At 37.3% G+C, this 19,544-nt stretch overlaps 1 protein-coding gene across 2 annotated transcripts in view; it reads right to left on the reverse strand.

Moving 5' to 3' along the window:
• Window positions 1-288: 288 nt before the first annotated feature.
• Window positions 289-19,544, reverse strand: part of LOC122059977 (serine/threonine-protein kinase CTR1-like) — a 20,233-nt gene continuing 977 nt past the window's right edge. The window contains exons 2-13 of one of the 2 annotated variants that reach the window (XM_042623089.1): window positions 18,197-18,498; window positions 17,962-18,106; window positions 17,239-17,342; window positions 8,578-8,786; window positions 4,584-4,994; window positions 4,397-4,437; window positions 2,897-2,965; window positions 2,648-2,748; window positions 2,343-2,427; window positions 2,060-2,158; window positions 915-983; window positions 289-798 (exon numbers count right to left, since the gene is read on the reverse strand). In XM_042623089.1, coding sequence (XP_042479023.1) covers window positions 637-798; window positions 915-983; window positions 2,060-2,158; window positions 2,343-2,427; window positions 2,648-2,748; window positions 2,897-2,965; window positions 4,397-4,437; window positions 4,584-4,994; window positions 8,578-8,786; window positions 17,239-17,342; window positions 17,962-18,106; window positions 18,197-18,498 — 1,797 coding nt within the window. In that variant the 3' untranslated portion in view covers window positions 289-636. Of the gene's footprint in view, window positions 799-914; window positions 984-2,059; window positions 2,159-2,342; window positions 2,428-2,639; window positions 2,749-2,896; window positions 2,966-4,396; window positions 4,438-4,583; window positions 4,995-8,577; window positions 8,787-17,238; window positions 17,343-17,961; window positions 18,107-18,196; window positions 18,499-19,544 lie in introns of those variants that run through there. The other variant, XR_006134188.1, reaches the window with a different exon arrangement.

A 19,544-nucleotide genomic window follows, 5' to 3' on the forward strand; every position in this document is an offset into this window, starting at 1 on the left:
AACAACAATCTTATCATAACTAAGAGCTAGTTTCCAAATAGGACTAGACACTCCTAGCAGGACTTGGACTCATAATAGGACTAGGACTATAACTCCAACATGGAGTATGCAACTAACTAACCTAAACTAACTAATAACTGCAATAACAAAGGAAATAGACTCAAAACAGGACTCTAACTAAACTAATGAAGTAAATCCCATTTTCCTACTTGCTATCCATATTTTAAGTCGACTAAAGTGGTCCATTACAAAGAAAACCCATGTGATCAAAAGTCCAACACATACATAACCCAACCCAAGGCTTATTTGCAATAAAATAAACCCATTAAGTGACTTATCTTCATCACACTTTTTTATCAGGTGGGCAACAGTGGTTTGAGCTTTAACCCCTCGATACAAATATTTGGTTTAGTTTCAGCTTCAAATTCCCCAAACCCATGTAAGACATGAAAATTGTATGTCCAGCTCTCAATCGTTAGTTGTTGACCTTCAATGCCAGTTATACTTATTACTGTCATTCCTTCTGGTCAAACAAGTCTTAGATTATCAGCTGAACCTGACCAACACACTTCCTAGTTTAAAATCTTTCTTGACCAAGATAAAGTAGCTATTATAGAATATTCTTTCTCTAAACAACTAATATCCTATCGAGATTAATGAGCAAACCTGAGCTGGATTTAAATTACTCCAAGGTTGCTGCAGTGTCACAAGTTCCCACAATATTACTCCAAAACTGTAAACATCTGACTTCTCATTTGATGGTTCATCACGGAGAACTTCAGGGGCCATCCACTCAGGCTAAATTAGAGAAAAAATATGGTAAGTTATATTCTTTGGAAGCTTCCATTCCATGTCCAGATAGTGCAAGATAATAAATAGGATAATAATCAATATTCAATTTTAGAAGAACTTACAGTTCCTGCAGCTGATTTAGAAGAAAGAAATGTATTTGCCTTCAAACGGGAGAGGCCAAAATCGCATACCTGGGTAAACCCAATTAAGATAGTGAGTGGAAGTAGAAAAAACTTCTGTAGAACAGGAAAATGGAAGTACAATATTCTTGTAGAAAGTAAGAAGCTCTGATATCATCCTTTGAGAGAACTGCAGATCAGGCACATGGTTCAACTGCAAGATATCTTAGGCCATTCCTAGTAGGAAAGTATAGCTATCGTTTCTCATTAGTTCTTATATTGTTTGTCTGTTACACTTCTCTTACCTTCTTCTTTATTACTTACATTCTTGAGAAACTGTTAACACTAACCCTCCACTCAAGTTTTCCTTCTTCAGAGGAATTTTTGTTTCAAAAACCCTAACACACATCTTCTATTATCAAAACCCTGATCATTTTCCCTGGGACAACCCCATCACTTTTTCCTTGAGGTAGAGTGGTAGAAACTTTATTATATGTCCGCAATCAAGGAAGGATGAGATAGATTGGAAAATATAAAAACTGGAAACAATAGTTACACAAAAATCATAATACGTCCAAATCTGCTTCGAGAAGACAATGCATGCTGAAAAGGCACCAAAACAATCATACATAAGTAATCTCATAATCTTAAACTTTTACAATGTGCTTAGATTATTGCTATTTGCAAGTTGCAACTTAATTTGCGGTGATCCAGAAATGCTACTGGGGAGAGTACAGCATGGAGGAACAGCTCTATACAGATAGGTAAATAAAATAAAAAGATCACATTATTTGAAAGGACATAAATTCAATCATTTAAATCATTACATAAAGAATCATGTATCATTAACCAAAAGATTGATTGGATAAAGGAGAGACAACACAAATAATATGCAAGTAAATTGAACTGCCGCATTTTTGCATACATTTGATGAACTATAACAACACCCCACAATTCTGCGGACCTATCCTATTATATATCTCAGCTAGCATAAAATTTCAGAGAATGAGTGACAAGAATTTTTCTTCTAATGGATCCAATAAGAAAATTATTTTGAGAAACCCATCAAAGTAGAACAAGAATCTTCAGCCTCACCGAATATCAATAGTGAGAATAGCTTTTCTGTCAAGCAAAAGAGCTCCTAATACCTTTACAGTATATTTTCTGTCCACTAAAAGATTTGGAGACTTCAAATCTCTATGAACAATGGGTGGATTATGACGGTGAAGATAATTCATTCCCTTTGCCTGTTCCACACAATCAAAAGCATATTAAAGCGAAACAAGGAAACTTCAGATATGAATAAAAAACAACAATAATTAAGCTGTGATTATGAAGATATCCAGACTCTCAACATATCATCCAACAGAAATTGTACAGATAAATATATTTAAAGAACAGTATACAAGATAACATCTGACAAAGGTATACCACATCATATGCCATATTTAACCGACGCCTTTCATCCAAGACTTCTCTTGCACCTGGTTTATGCAACAGCCTGTATAAACTGCCCCTGCAATTCAAGGCCAATAGTCATATTATTTCATCAAACTGGAACTACACTTTGAAATGTATACTGATCATTTAAAATGTGACATTACCAATGCCCCCTCCTTGTACATACGTAAACTGATAGTTCAAATGTGATTTTACAAATTTCCCCCTCCTATTGGGTGGGGAGGGAGATGGAGGGAGAAAGCAAAAGATCTAAGAAGAAAATCTCACAGAGAAACCTTGATAAATATTCTGTGACTATGGACAGGTTTGGAGGCTGAGTCACAGCACCCATGAAAAGAACGATGTTTGGATGTCGTAGGCGTTTCATTAGTAGAACCTAAGAAGGAAAAGAAAAAGAAGAAATGAGTAAAACTAAAATCGTGGTATGAGAAGAAAACATAAAATGCGATCAATAATTCATCAAACTAAACAAAATTGAAACACCACATCATTCACAAATGGAATAAGGGTTATGTCAGACAAACCTCCCTCAAGAATTCCTTGAAGCGCTCTGCAAGAAAATCTTGTTCCATAAGAATCTTCACAGCAACATCCTGACATCATAAATTTTAAGTGAAAATGAAATGACTTACCCCAAGAAAAATAAATCCAGAGTAGAGCACTTAGGTTAGCACCAAGACCACGGGATGGCCATATAAGATGAAAATGGTTCATGATGCAAAAAAATGGCTGCCATAGGACCAAATACTGATGCAGGAACAAACTCTGGAACCAAAAAATTTCAAACGAAGAAGAACCAAAGTGGCCGCTTTCTAACTCTGGCCCAGTGTAAGTCTGCTTGGGTCAATTGGAAATGGCCCTAACCTTTTGCATTTTGCACAAAGTGGCCGCCGTCAAGACTCAAACCCAGACCCCGAGATTTTTTTCCATTGTACCAAGAGACGACCTTCCAGAACTTCCTAAAAACCCAAAAACTAAAGTTCTGGGAATAAGACAGAAGACAGAATCTTCACTGCATCATCAAAAGCACAAGCAAATTCACACCCAAAATGTGTGCCTCCAGGCACTGGGAAATGCTGATGTCGCTGAGAACTATATGGTATGTACAAATAAAAATTCAGGGAATGATAAGCATAATTTAAAGGCAACAATATAGAGTCTACACAGAAGCAACTATGGACTTATTTATCCCGTTTCACTTATTTTTGGAGAGGGGGAGGAGGTTGTGTAATAGATCCTCTGTGAGATTGCTTTCCATGTCACCTGCCTGTGAATGAGCATCTCAAGGATATTTCCATAACTATATGGGAAAAAAATATCTCATGGGACACATGTGTGCTGCATTCGGAGGATCACCGAAATCTTCAGTGGCACGCAACTCATGGATTAGACCTACCAAGAAACTCCATGTGGTGGTGAGTGGTCAGTGTTGTATATTTGTATTTCCCCAACCTAATTTATGTTTTGATTGCTTTAATTGCATATTTACATTTCCCGTAGCTAAATTATATGTAGATAGTATTTAAAGTAGGGTTAGTGTACAACAACATTCAGCATACACTAGCAAACTTGGTCCAAACCATTTTGAGAGGTTTTTTTTTTGTGAAACTAATTCATGTAATAGGTGGGAAATGGTAAAATTAGGCTGTTAAAAATAAATAAATAAATAAATAAATAATAATAATAATAACTCTAGGCCTTGAAACCCAGGTTTTGAATTTCACCAAGAAAAATCCCAGGTTTCAGCCAGGGTCGCAACCGGCCTCAACACCGAAACCTCAAACCTTGCATGCAAGTATCCTTCATGTTAGAGAATATCTCTGATTTCTTATCATATTAGTAATTGATTGCACAATAGTTATGATTCAAAATGCCAACAAAAAATCCCAAACACTAGAACCACACAATGAAAACAGAATCTATGAGAAGAAACCTTATCATTGGACAAAAATACATACAATTAGCAAAGGTTTGATAAATTCCAAATTATAACAGTAATAGGCAAAGGATTACAATCAGCTTACCGAACCATTCCAATCAGCACGATGAACAGTCCCAAAAGAACCTGAAATTTGTCGAGTCAGTTCCTATATGTAAAACCTTCTACAGGATTATCCAAACACAGTGGCATACACGCATAGCAATGGGAAATGACCTCATCTAGAAGTACAAAAAATTTATCATATTTCAGTATCATGTTCTCATAAATACCTGCTCCAATTCGCTCCTTCAAAACAAGATCACTCCAAGGAATGTCCAAACCTTCGACATCAAGAGAAAGTTCACTACTTGGTTTACTAGGAACCAGTTGACTTCCCTCAATGAATCTTAAATCTTTAGTAGCATCAGCCCATTGGACGTCTAAATGACCATTAGGTGCGATTTGGACAGGATCTCCGACAAAGTGTTCTGAAATTATAACATTCTGAGAGGGTTTGAATGAATCTTGGGATGGGGAATCTCTATATTGGGTATTCTGCCAAGCAGCTGTTTGGGGGAGGGGTGACCAAAAGGTCTCATCATTGTCATTTGCGTGTGGTGAAATGTTGCCATCTGTGTTTTGCCTGTCAAAAAGTTTATGGCATGCTGACTCGATAGCATCTTCATGATTAATAGTAGAATCTGTCATGATGGAAACAAATAAGATCACTTAAAATCCCTTTACCAGTTCAACACTAATTTCTGAGCAGAGCAATCATTAAGTGTCAATTATTATATGGACAGTAATTAAGATAACATTGTCTAATTGCCAAGAACTTTGCAGCATTCAGCAACCTAGCCACAAACCAAAAAGAAGAAGAATATATCCACAACGTGCAGCAAAACAAAGACCATCTTTTGTCACTGTTGCTCAACAAGATGATTTTAGAATCATTTTCTTGACCTGAACATGGATCTTACAGGTTATTCCGGTGGGACTTGACCGATGAGCATTCAGAGGCTTGTACTTTTTTTTTTTTGTTGAATCAGAGGCTTACACTTAGATGCTGTTAAAACCATTTTGAAAGGAAACAAAGAATGGGATTGCAAAGATTAATCATTCTATTACCACAAAAACAAGTAAAGGCATGTAAAGAGCTTCATCAGAACCAAGTTATTTTCATTAAAACTATGATTTTATGGTTAAAGAAATAGTTGACGCCATGAAGAGTACGAGTGCACAAGCTTACGAGGTGGCAAGAACCGTCTGACTGTTCAGATAAGCTTTGCACATAGCTTAATAAGTAAAACAATTTTCCAATTACTCTGGAAGGCTTTAAAGTCATAAACGCACAGGATTGAAGACCAACAACAACAACACAGGATTGAAGACCTATGGGCAAAAAGGAAAAGAAAAAAGAGAAAATTTGATTAGAAATGAAAACAAGAAAACCATTCAAGACAACCTCTACTGTACATAGAATTGAAGCAGTTAGCATGATTTTTAACATCTATAAGAATCTGTGTGCAAACCATGGTTCAAAATCTCGGTTGAAACCACTCAGATTTCGTGAAATACTTCGGTTTTGACAAAGGTCAAAACGAAACTAGGTGCGACTCAGTAGGAATGCAAAGTTTCGACTAAAATGATGGTTTCGACTTGGTTTCAATACAAAACATTGTTTCGACCAAAATTTCAGCATTCTGACCAAATTTCCATGAGTTTCTGAGTGGTTTCGCTTTTTTTTTTTTTTTTTTTTTTTTTTTGGGGGGGGTGGTGTGCTCCAGATTTGTATTTCTTACCAAATCACCTACATTTCTTGGTGAAAAAAGTGTTGGAGACTACTACAAGGAATCTACAGTGACGATTGCCGAATTTGAACAAGATTTGTATATGATTCAAATATAGAGAATGATGTTTCACAAAGAAATAAAATTGGATGGATGAATGGAAAGATGTGCCCGTAGTGTTATGATGTTGAAATATTCCTTTAAAACTTAAAAGGCAAATTTTATAGGACAATCATATGACTGACTATGATGTATGGTGCGGAATGTTGGGCAACTAAGAAGCATCATATAAATAAACTTAGTGTAGCGGAGATAAGGATGTTGAAATGGATGAGTTGTAAAACTGGGGAGGATAAAGTAAGGAATGATTATATTAGAGTTGGTATGGAAGTGGCTTTGATACATGATAAACTACGAGAAAGCCATTTGAGGTGCCATGGCCATGTTCAACGGAGGCCTTTGGATGCTCCGGTATGGAGGAGTAATTTGATTCAGATTGAAGGATCTAAAAGAGCTAGGGGCAGACCTAAAATGACATTAAGAGAAGTGGCGATGAAAGACATACATAGCATAGGCCTCATATCAAGTATGACAACAAATAGAGATGATTGGAGGGCAAGGATCCATGTAGCCAACCCCATTTAGTTGGGATATTATTGTTGTTGTAACCTTTTTCCCCAAAGATTTTGAACCTTCCCGGAACTCTATGTGGTATTCACATAGGGTTAATGGTTTCATAGAGGTGTTTTGACCTTGGTTGGACACATGTACTTGACTACTTGTAACATTTGTACATTTTTTTATGTAGATTCTTCACCAAACTAGGCTTGTTTTATTACGATTAAGTTTAGGCTTGGGTTATATATGTGTTGGCCTTTAGTCCATATGGTTTTCTATGTAATCGGCCATTTTTATAGGCCTAAACTAGGGGCATTATGGTTGCAAACAGGATTAGTAGTTTGTTTATGTTGGTTTGGTTCAATTCATTAGTGAACTAGTTTTGGGTCATTTTAAGTTATGTTAGTCTTTGTTATTTCTTAGGAGACAAGTTATGAGTCGTTAGTTGTACGTTTCTTTTTTAGTTGTTTCTACTTTTATTTTTCGAAGCTCATGCAATAGGCAACCAATTAGAAGTTTTGTATTTTTCTACTTTTTACTTTTATTTTTCGAAGTTCATGCAATAGGCAACCAATTAGAAGTTTTGTATTTTGAAACTTTCTATTTGTTGGCCTAACACCCCCCTCGACACCTATTAATACAAGGTTGGAGGCTCTCATAAGCTCCACAATTTTGATAAAAAAATTAATGGCTGCTGCTATTGTGTTCTCCGTGAAGAGTTGTCTTGTGTTTGATCAAGGCTGATGGACTGGTGTTCGATCCAATGACTCTTTGCAGTGTGAAGCCCGAGAGGTCCTCTTTCTTATTTTATAATCTTCTTTACTGTTATACAAGCATTCAAGTGACTCTAATTCATCCTCAGATCAATCAAGGTAATCCAATCTGCAGTTCTTTTATTCTATATTTCCAGCCTGAGAATCCCTTATTTCTTGTTCTCCAATCCAACCCTGCCCAGACAAAGCCAGCCAACAGCTTTGGCCCATCTTTTGGTCGAATCTTCCCCCAATAGGACTGAAACTTAGATCAAGTTTCAGTCTTACTGGAAACCCAATTGAGAGTTATAAGAAATATCCATCTTTTTGTCCTGCTGTGGTTTAACTTCAAATTTCAGATCTGTAACCTGAAATCAATAGAAAGGATTAACCTGTCCCTTCAATCTCTGATATTTAATGATGTTTTACATCATGATTCAAGTCTGATTTCATACCCTAGTCTGTTCCCGATTGCTGATTTCAGATCTGTCCTGAAACCCTAAGTACAGGAATCGATAGCTTTGCTTCCCAATTCTGTTTCCTTCTTTTATTCTGATCTGATCTATACTGTTGGAACCTTGATTGTTGGATGTTCTTTGATAGTAATATTAAAAGGTTTTTCTTCATTCCTAATGCACATTTTAGCTGATTTCCTGAATTTTCTGTGTTTCAATACTAATTATATGTAGAATAGGCTATATTTGAGAAAGTATACTGTCCACAGCAGTGTATGGCATACAGTACCAACCTAGGATATGAAACAAAACTACATTTTCGGTGTGTTTTTTAACAATCCAAAAGTTTGATTATGTTTATAGATGCTTAATTAGGGTTTCCCCGAAGTTTCGGGACAAAATATAACCATTTGGCCACCAAAATGCCCTATCAAAACCATCAGCCGAAACATGCAGGGTTTAGGCCAGGTTTTGGTCATTTAGTGAAATTTTGAACCTTGGTCCAAACAGGATACCTAAAGTATTTGAGGCATTCATGAAGAACTATAGATCTGATTAGGCTGAAATACCTATACAAAAAACTTGTATGGTCCAGGAAATTAACACAAGTCTCAAAACTGGTGACCAAGATAACTGCATGACAGAAACAGAAAGTAAATAAATAAGTACCTGCAGAGGCATCATCAAATACAAGATTAAGTGATTGGCAGTCTGAGAAGTACTGTCTCGCCAACATCCTGAAATCCTCAGTAGTTCCAACTGGTTTGAATTTTGGAAGACGCAGTGGTGATGGTATTGTGAAGCTAGATGGACCGTTGAGCAAGGAATCAGGCTTGCACAAGCATCCCGGATTCTCAATCAAATCAACCAAACACTCACTGTAAACAAAAAATTTTATTTAGTTGGTCAAACATGGAGGTTTCTCGCATTTTTATGAATATCAAACAAGCACACATGCCATAAATTCTAAAACATATTTAGTAGTGACAAAATAAAGCATAAAAATACTTAATCTAGGATTACATGTATCACTTTCCTACCTACAAAGTACAAACAGCATGTGACTAACACTGTAACATGGATCTCTTAGAGCATCAACCAAAGAAATGTTGTATGAGAAGCCAATTAATAACAGTCACATCTCCCCTTCCTTCCAGGCCCCTCCAGAAAAAGATAAAGGTGAGATAAGAGGAAAAATTTCTTGTTATCCCCTCTTTGTTTGGTTCTCCTTTTGCGCTTTCCTTTGGCCCCAGGGTAGATAAAACAAAAGCATAGAGTGAATTGGTTTGACTCACCAATATTTTATGGCAAACAAGCATGATATTCCATTCTCATATCGGATAAATGGCCCATCTTACTATACAACTATTTGGAGATCAGAGCCAGCAGTGGTTAAAAACAGGAAAGTCTCAAGATACATTCCCTGATGATGTACTCTGAAAACAAAACAGAACTGAATCTTTGATTTTCTTACCCCCCCCCCCAAACTAAAAAATGAAATCCACTCCTTATTCATCCATTACACTATCCAAATACAGTAGAACCTAACAAGAAAAATCTCATGTCTCACTCCCCGCCAGATTTCCAATATGGCATAGGAATCTTCATCCAATGTAAGTCTTCGGAAGCTGCAGCTACTGAACTTCCAGATCTCCTGCAACATTGAGCCTTCTATTCTATTTTGTCACAACTTTGAGCCCATCCAAAGCCCACAGATATCCGAGTTAATCTTAGAGCTTTCAATCAGAGGGCATCCATGAAGGGAGACTGATAGAATTGTCTACCAATCGGTCTTTTGTCTGACAGAGCACATCCAACTAATGAACTCGTGGGTAATCCACAACTACAACAAGAAACATAGAAAATTAACAATTCACGTAATGTGGGGTTTCAGAGTCCCAAAATGCTCACAGGTCATCAAGTGAAGAAACATCCGTGTTGCAGGAGAGGAATACGTTGATCTTGTCTAGACCTTGTAGGGTGTGCAGACAAGTAGGTACTATAAATGGAATAAACAAATCAAAGCTTTAGGGCATGAGACATTCTCCTGAACTCTTCTATTTTTGTCCATCTAAAAAACTTGAAGAGGTTGCGCACGCTCTAGCGTCAAAGCATGCTAACGCACAACAGTGCTCGTAGATCAGCTCGACCACCAGGAGAGAGTGGCCGAGATCAGCTCAGCCGTTGCTTCTTTGGTTTACGATCAGCTAGGCGTTGCTTCTTTGATCTACGAACAGCTAGGGTGCGAATCCAGCAAGCACTTGGGAAAAGTAAAGTGGATCTACGAGCACCGTTGCGCTAAAGCGCACGCGCTGTAGTTTTTCACATTGGTTTTGGCGCACGCCTAACTCTTTGTGGGGCAAAAGTGAGCCTTTGTCTCACATTATTCTGGCACGCTAGCCGTTGTATATAGCTGATCTACGAGCACCCTAGCAATGTTTTCTCAAAACCGAGAGAATTCATGCAGTTGCATCAGACATTGATCCGTATGGATGCCTACTTGTAAGTTTAAAAGGCCCCCAAGGAGTAGTTGGAAGTCCAATGGGGTGAAATTGACCTTTGGGTATCATTGTAATTAGCCTAATTTATAAGCCCATAAAGTGGGAATAAAGTTAGTACATGGGATTAATAGTTAAGTATTTGAGTTAGAATATAATACTAAATAACTAGATAGTGTAAATAACAATCACTTAATGAAATAAAGCATGTCAAACTAAACTAATAAAGTAAATCATGTATTCCTTCCTCCTACCCATAATTTAGGCCAATTAAAATAGCTTGTTACAAAGAAAACCCATTGGACTAAAGACCCAACACATATTAAACCGAGCGCAAAGCTTAGTTCTACCAACAACAACAACAACAACATAGCCTTATCCCAACTAAATAGGGTTGGCTACATGGATCCTTGCTCTCCGATCAGCTCTATTCAAAGTCACACCTGATACAAGGCCTAACCTATGCATATCTTTCCTCATTACTTCCTACGGTTATTTTAGGCATGCCCTTGGCTCTTTTAGTTCCTTCAATCTAAATCAAGTCAATTCTCCGTACTGGAGCATCCCAAGGCCTCAATTGCACATGGCCTAGCCACCTCAAACGACTTTCTCGTAGTTTATCATGTATCAGAGCTACTCCCAAATTAGCTCTAATATGGTCATTCCTAACTTTATCCTTCCTAGTTTTACCACTCATCCATCTCAACATCCTCATCTCCGCTACACTTGGTTTATCTATATGACGCTTCTTAACTCTCAACATTCCACACTATACATAATAGCCGGTTTTATGACAGTCCTATAAAAATTTCCTTTAAACTTTAACATAATACATTGGTCACACAACACTCCGGACGCCCCTCTCTACTTCATCCATCCTATTTTAATTCTATACAACATCATCCTCTATATCACTTTCTTTACTTTGATTGTCCATAAGGTCTTGCAATTCTTGTGATAGAAATGTTGAGTTTTCGATTCACAGAATTAAACTATATATATGATATTGTAGTAGTTTAGTATACATAGAAATTGGGAAAATTCATAGTGATATTTTGTCTCAATATCACTAAAAAGATTGAATCCAAATACCTAAAACAATCACTTTGTGGAATCTCCCTCTCATCAATTTCCACCTCCTCATCAACCATCCAAGTGCAACTAAAGTCACACACTATATACACCTTTGTTCTACTTATTTTAAAACATTTTGATTCTAAGGTTGATCTCCATAACTCCAAATTGGTGTTAACCCAAATTTTGTCTCATCCACCAAAACAATATCATCAACAAAAACCATACACCAAGGAAACTCATCTTGAATGTCTATGGTTAAATAATCTATGAGAAGCAACGGGAAAAAAAGGGTTAAGGCTAATCCTTGATGTAACCCAATAGTAATTGGGAATTCACTACCTTAACCCCCACCTACAGTTATTACACTAGTCACCACACCATCACAAGTATCCTTGTATTATAAAAACCATATGGAGAACCTTCTTGCCCTCTCTAATTCTTTCCATGAGCCTCTTAAGCAAGAAAATAGCTTTTATCATGGATCTAACCAAATTGGTTCTAGGTTTCAACAACCTTCTCCCATACCTCAGTGTGAGTAATTAGTTTTATACCTTGGAGCTCTGAATATCACCTTAATTTCTTTGAATCGGGACCACAATGCTTCTCCTCAATTCATCTGGCATTTTCCTTGTACTCCTAATTTTAAACAGCTTGGTTAGCTAAGATAAACCACAGATTCCTAAACTCTTCCACACTTCTATTGTGACCCTATCGATGCCTTGCCTATTTTCATCCTTCTTAATGCTTCTTTTACTTCAAACACCCTAATTTATAAATATCTACGACATGTAGTCTCTAGATGAGTAATGCAATCTTTTAGAGCACCATACTCGAAATGACTTCATTAGTAGGTTGTGGAAACACTCTCTCCATCACTTATTAGTACTCTACCTCTTCACTTTTGATACATCAAACATGATCGAAATCTCTACTCTCCCTTTCTTTTATTATAGCTATCTTATAAAATAAACTTTTCCCCTTCCTTTGTGTTGAGATTGTTATAAAGATCTTCATATTTCATCGCCCTTGTTTTCCCCACTTAGCTTCATTTCTAGAAAATTATACCTTTTTAGATACTCTACCTTCTTAGTCTGTTGCCATGTCTCGAAATTAGCTTTCTTAGTCTTAATGGTTGTTTGAACCTCATCATCCCATCACCAAGTCTCCCTAGGGGCATGATGGTTTCCTTTCGATTACCCTAGGACCTCTTTAGCAAACTTATTAATTCAAGTCGTCATTTCATTCTACATCATATTAGTGTCCCCCTCAAAGTCCCATTTTCCTTGTTTGACCACTTTATCAATAAATGAATTCAGTGAATCTAATTTAAGCTCCACCACCTTATCTAATGGCAAGTAGGCCCCCTATCTTACATTTTGCATTATGAGGCACAAATCCATGACCACCAATCTATGTTGAGTGGTCAAGGACTCAGACTACAATCTAACAGACTATCTAGTTAGGATGAAATCTAGTTAAGAAAGACATGCAAAAGCTAGGTATAGATTATAATATAACATCAAACAAAGCTGATTGGAGACAAAGATCCATATTGTCGATTGCATTTAGGTGGGATGTCCCGGAGGTGTTGCTTTGCTATGTTTCTTTTCTTTCTTTTGCTTTTTATCTTGCCCTCTTGTGGATCCATGTAGCCAACCCCATTTAATTGGGAAAAGGCTTTAACGTTGTTGTTGATGCCCACTTTTGTACGTAACTAAGTGCTCCTCGCTTTTCAAAGTAGATATTCACAATGGAGAAATCATAAGCCACAGAAAAATCTAAAATTGAGATCCCCTCCTCATTCCTCTCTCCAAAACCATAACCTCCATGAACATCTTCATAGCCTCTTCGATCTCTCCTCACAAGTCTGCTTAAAATCACCCCTATAATAATCTTTTCTCTTTGACTAAAACCTTGTGCTAATCTATCCATGTGTTCCCAAAATTGCAACCTACTACTTTCATCCAATCCTATTTGGGGTGCATAAGCACTAATTATATTGACAACCTCTTTCTCTAACACAAGCTTGATGGATATAATCCTATCTCCAGATCTTTTAACATCCACCACATCATTCTTCATATCTTTACCGCTACTATGCCCACTCTACTTCTATTACTTTGATCTCCCCTATACCAAAGTTTAAAGTCGTCCAACTCCTTAGATTTTTTTACCCTTCCATCTAGTCTCTTAAATACATGTAATATTAATCCTTCTCCTAATAACATCTATCAACTAGACTCTTACCCGTTAAGGAACCAATGTTCTAAGATGCTAATCTAGTCCAATGCTTTCAGACTAGCTGAAAACTTGGGTCCATGCAAAAGAGATTAGCTGAACATATTACCGTGTCAACTGCGTACCTGACCCACCAGTATATAATGTAAGGTAGGTTCACCCTAAGGCAAATCCAGCCCAAAACAACACTCCACCTAGTTATCAGAACTGATTTATAGATCAGTAGACCAAAAGAACTCACAAAATTTAGGCTTAGTAGGAGGGAGTCTGCAGCTGACTGTAGGGGTCTCTGATGGGACTCAACTTCTGGACAGTAGCTCCTCTTGCGGTGCTGAACAAACCCTCCAAAGGGTTTTGTAATCTGAACTCAGGTTTGAAAGGTCTGAGAAAGAGTTCCCAACTAGGAAACTAAAGATGGTCTGCAAAAACAGGTGATAGAGAGCTCAGTTGGCCACCAAACTTGGGTCGAGTGGCCTCCTTATGGTCTTCAAAAAGCCCTCAAAATTGAGGCCAGAATGGGTGGCTGCCACCAATTAGGAAACTTTAGAGAGATTACAAGAACGACAGATCCAAACCTCTTTTGATCAACCTGTGCAGATCGAGTGTCCTCCCAGGTGTGAAGAGTAGATCCCTGGGTGAGTAATGGAGCACAGGTCAGGGACTTAGGCTGGTTCAAAATCCTGCTCAGATATGGTACTCTAATGGCTGCCAATGGTACTCTTATGTCTCCAGAACAGTTGCTGGTTGGTGTCTTGATGACCAGCTCATGTAGTATTCTCAACACACAAAAGATGAAGGAAAATAAAGAAAAGAAAATAGAACAGATGGAGGGTTGAGAAGGGTGGAAGAGAATAATGGAATGGGTATCTAACCCCTCATGTTTTGGATATCACACCCCTCGAGGGTTTAGGCATCTCACCTCTCAATATCAGCTTTTCAGCCAAAGAGTATTCACTCAATGAATTCATTAATCAAATCTGCCTCAATTACAATAAGTTAGCCTTTTAAACAGGCACAGCAGCTCCTTCAAAATAGAAGGTTACAAAATAGAAAACTAAAAGGAAAAGGAAAGTAAGTAACTAGAAAACTCACAACTAAAACATTCCCAAACTAATTACTTGTCTAACAAAAGAATCTAAACACCAAAAAGGTAACAAATCCTTGAATATAATGAGCTGGTTAATGTTCATGTGAACAATAACTTTCCTTTTTCTTCCTCCAGCTGTAGCTCTTCTTCTTGAGCTTACTTACCACCAACTAAAGAATAGTTGTAGGGATCCTTTGGAAGATCTTTTGTAACCAAAATTTGGACTGATCGATGGAAGAAAGCTGGCCTGAAGATTCCAAAACAGAAAGCTAAGCAGCTGCCAAACCTGGGCTGGAAAAACTGCTGCAAAACTGCTGATCGATGGGCTATTCCAGAAAGCTTCTATAGGCTTTGTTAGGTGCTGCAAAAGGCATGGTTCGATGGCCCCCAATGGGCTGAAAAGCTGCTGCACAGCTGGCCCAAGGCTAGCCCAGTATAGGCCAGGGCTGGTTCTTGAGGTGGTTCGATCCATCTACATATATAGTCCATATAATACTCAACCTCAAGGTCCTCAACACTTAAAATATAAGGCATAACAGGATACACAAATGCCAAGACACCTGAAGAAATAAAAGAAAAAATAACCAACTGAAGCAGATTAATCCCTCATCCTTACACTCGACCTTAAGCCCAGCCCCATTCAACCCCCTGATTTTGTGTTTTATTAAATCACTCAAATCTGAACCTAATCCCCTGAGAAAGATCTTATTATTGGCTACTGATTTGATATTCAAACCAGTACTACATTAGCAACACTTGGGAATACTAAAACAGATGTACTAATTATGCCCAAAAATCAAGAACCAATGATCATAACCCAGCAGCAGGTAACACATGCCCAGCAAGGATCTAGGAATACTAAAACAGATATACTAATGATGTCCAAAAATCAACTGCCAAAGAGAAACTAAATACAACAAAAGTGAAACAAATCTGAGAAAGAAGAAGAAAAGGAACAACAAGAAAATATGAAACAAGACCGAAGGTCAAGAAAAAAAAAAATGACAGTGCGGGTAAATACTAGAATAGCAGAACACAAAAGAAAACCTAACAGGGCTGGTAAAATAAGCCCAATTCTGTGTTTTATCTGCAGCACCTGTCATACTCATAGAACATCTACCAAAGTTCATCTACACAAATCAATCTGTAGAGGTACCCAAGGAGCTAAAACTCTAAATCTGAGAAAAGATTTATTACAAGATTAAATCTCTCTCAACTCAAGGAGAAGAATGGATCACCAATATCCCGATCCATGAAAATGTACGCAAGTGGAACTTCCTTAAATAGTGGGCCCAATGATGCCAAATGAGCTATCTCTAACAATTGTGTCATGAATAACCTCCTGTGGATGAAAAGAATGAATCCCAAACTAGTTGCATTGTGGTCCTCAATCCTCATACATACTCATAAAACAGATGGTAGCATATGTCAACAAAGGAATCTTCCCCTTGTCACAAACCGAGCAAAGCGCCAAAACCATGTTAACTCCTAGATCTTCAGGTAAAATCCCAAACACAAGGAAAACCTTCAACAAATGGTACGATAACTCTCTAGTGAATAAGAAGGACGAAAAGGTGCTTAGCTGATTCACCACTATCAAGAGGAAATGATGCTCAGCTGATTCACCACAATCAAGCACATGAGATAAACAAGAGGAGAGAGACACCATTCTCATTTTGACAAGTATCCAAGATCATCACCTTCCTATGGCAATTTTCCAACACAATTCTTTGCATGCATGTGGCTTCCAAAGAGCCTCGAAAGGAATGGGCCACAAGGAATTTCTAGGCCATATCGGATAAATAGGTTATTCCAAGCCACAAATAAATATTTAAATATAAGGCTCTATCTAGTTGCAATTAAAGGAAAGGGAAGGAAAGTGAAATCAGTTTTGAAAAGAAAATGGAAATTTTGTTAATCCTGATTGCGTAACTACCACAAACTCTTGCTAAATATGGAAGTCCAACTTTCAAATGGAATCTTTATTTTCCTTCTTAAATCTAAGGAATTTGGCCGCAACATGTAGCAAATTTTAATAACTAGATTTGGAATGTATTGGAGTTAATAAGTTAGTTACATAATCATGTTAGGTAATGATTACAAAAGTTTCCATTCTAGTTTTGATTTAATTTCACCTCTCTTCCCTTTACGTACCTCGCAACCAGACAGAGCCTAAGATTATCTTTTTTTTTTTATGTTGAGTCCAACCTCGGCTATGCTGAGAATTCATGGATAAGTAGAGTTCCTGCAATCTAGTGGGAGGTCATGGATATTTTGAAACTAAAATTACCAGAATCTTTCGAAAAACCAAATTTCCAACTCCCCCACCTCCAGCACAATAGACTCACTAACTTATTCACAAAAACCAATATGGAGAAATCAGAGGATATTGTGGCTTCAAACAAATTGAATTTGGTCAGCATAGCATACCTGTCAGTATCAAACCGCACAAGACAAGAGGAAGCATCATCTCTTTGACAAAATTTGCAGCCCTTGGCAATTCGGCATGGTAAATCAATAGTGTCCGCTAACACCTGTGAAGAGTTTTAACTAAGTATAAATAGAATCTTATTTGACCTTTATATGCTAAAAGAAGCGACAAGAAATATTTTTTTTATTATCAAGAGAATATAATGCTTGATTGTTGAGCAGACAAGAACGAAGAATCCAACAGAGAACAAGTGCAAAAAATAATGAGTAACAAGACGCCAACAAAGTGACATAATTTGTCCATTAACTATTATAAAACAAAAAAGCATGCAAACAAAATGCAAAAAAGAACAAAAACAAAATCCTTAAAAGAAAAAGACAAATTGCGTATAATACTGACAAGAAAGTATTTTTTCATTTTCCCTTTTATTTTTTCTGATAGGAACTTTATTAATGAGAATACCCAACCAAGCCCACAAAGAAATATACAGTATAAACTTCAAGGGCAAGGCAAACCATACAAAGCGGCTTTGCCAGTTACATCACAATCCTGAACACTTTATTGAAATCATTACATTTCGGAAAGAAAGAAAACAAGAACTCTATTCTTAAGCGTAGGATCTCAATACCATAAGCAGGTTTCAATATTAAAGGCATTGATAATTATAGATTACCCAAGGGGGAAAAAGAAAATCAAGGATGAGTGGAAGTTACTGAGTTCACCTTGAACAGCAGAGCACGTTGTCTGCAAAAGCCAACTGACAGACTTCCCATTGGAAGCACAATAGAGCCTAAGGAATTCTTCAGATTGTAACTGGAATCCTTCCAGCGGGAAAGCAAGTCATCTTCTCCAGCAGAAGCTGCACCCCTTGTGATAGACGAAAGCTTGATTACCAGAAGTATAGGAGGAACAGATTGATTATAGGCAATTATATGCCAAGAGAAGTAAACAACTCACCCCATGCGATTGCAGACGAGCTTTGCAAGTTGATCAACCACTTCATTAGTGGTAATGCAGCTACTAGAGATGCAAAGTACCATATTAAGTAACTCCTTCAAACCAGGATCACTGTGTTTGTCAATCAAGACTACTTCAAATGACAAATCACTATTTGGATCAACAGCCCTAAGTAATTCAATTGATGGGAACCGACCATTTTCTTGCAGATCAGTGCATACAGTCCATACATACGGATCCATTCCATGGATCAAGTAAAAGTAATCAGGAACCTTGTCAAAGTAAGATAGGCAGCCATTCACCTGGTACACAGAAAAGATACAAGACAAGGTACATCAACACCAAACACATATGTATTCTATAGGATAAACAAGGAACAAATAATAATCAATAATGCATACATGATGATGAGTCAATTGCTTGCAATATGACAGGCAAATCATAATAAAAACCAGAAAGCGATCAGTCTATCGTTTTAAATACGACATTTAATGAATCTAGGCCAAAGTTACGAAACCCTAAACAATCCCAACACCCACTCCGTCCCCAAAAAATAAGGATAAATTTTGCCAAATTTTTAAAATGTGCTATTAGTAAATACAGTTTGGCCAATTACCAGAAGATGGCATTACGACGACTTAATTAAGTCTACTGTGTCAAAGCACCTAATGTTTAGTGACTTTCGACCCGAATGACAGGAAATGGGAAAAGGGTGGGCAAGTTTTATAGGTCAGAATATTGAGAGATCAAACATAACTGTTGCCTTTACCGTAGGAGAGACTTTGAACTATCTCTTGCACTGATTTTTCCAGAAACCTGTAATACAAATTGTTACAAAAATTGATGGGCTGAGTCATGTACAACCGAGATTATTGCGAATTGGACTCCAAGATAAAACATCCCACTGGCTCCCCTAGTAATCATGGACTCGACTACTAGACCCCTTCAAGAACCACATGGCTGTGCTCAAACCAAAAGGAAACACTCACAGGTATAAACTTGTAAAACTCAACAAAAACCAAGAGAATCAAAAATAAAGAAACCCTTGCACGGATGGCTCAAGAGGGGCTTGATTCATGTTTCCAAGGCTAAAGCCTCCTCTCTATTTATATAAGTAGGAAGAAACTTTGAGAGGATGACTTAAAAAAAAAAAAAAAAACCTTTAAGAGGACACTTTAAAATTGAAGGAAGCAATGATACTACGTAATATAAGCGACTAAAAAGATTAAGAAGCATTATATGGAGAGACTTAAGGATTCTCCAAAACCGAAGAAACTGTGTGATGCCTTTGTGCTTGAAGAAGAGGCTCCACAAATAATCTAGCCACTTAAGAAGCTTTTTTTTTTTT

The sequence above is a fragment of the Macadamia integrifolia genome, chromosome 13, assembly GCF_013358625.1.
Source record: "Macadamia integrifolia cultivar HAES 741 chromosome 13, SCU_Mint_v3, whole genome shotgun sequence".
NCBI lineage: Eukaryota > Viridiplantae > Streptophyta > Magnoliopsida > Proteales > Proteaceae > Macadamia > Macadamia integrifolia.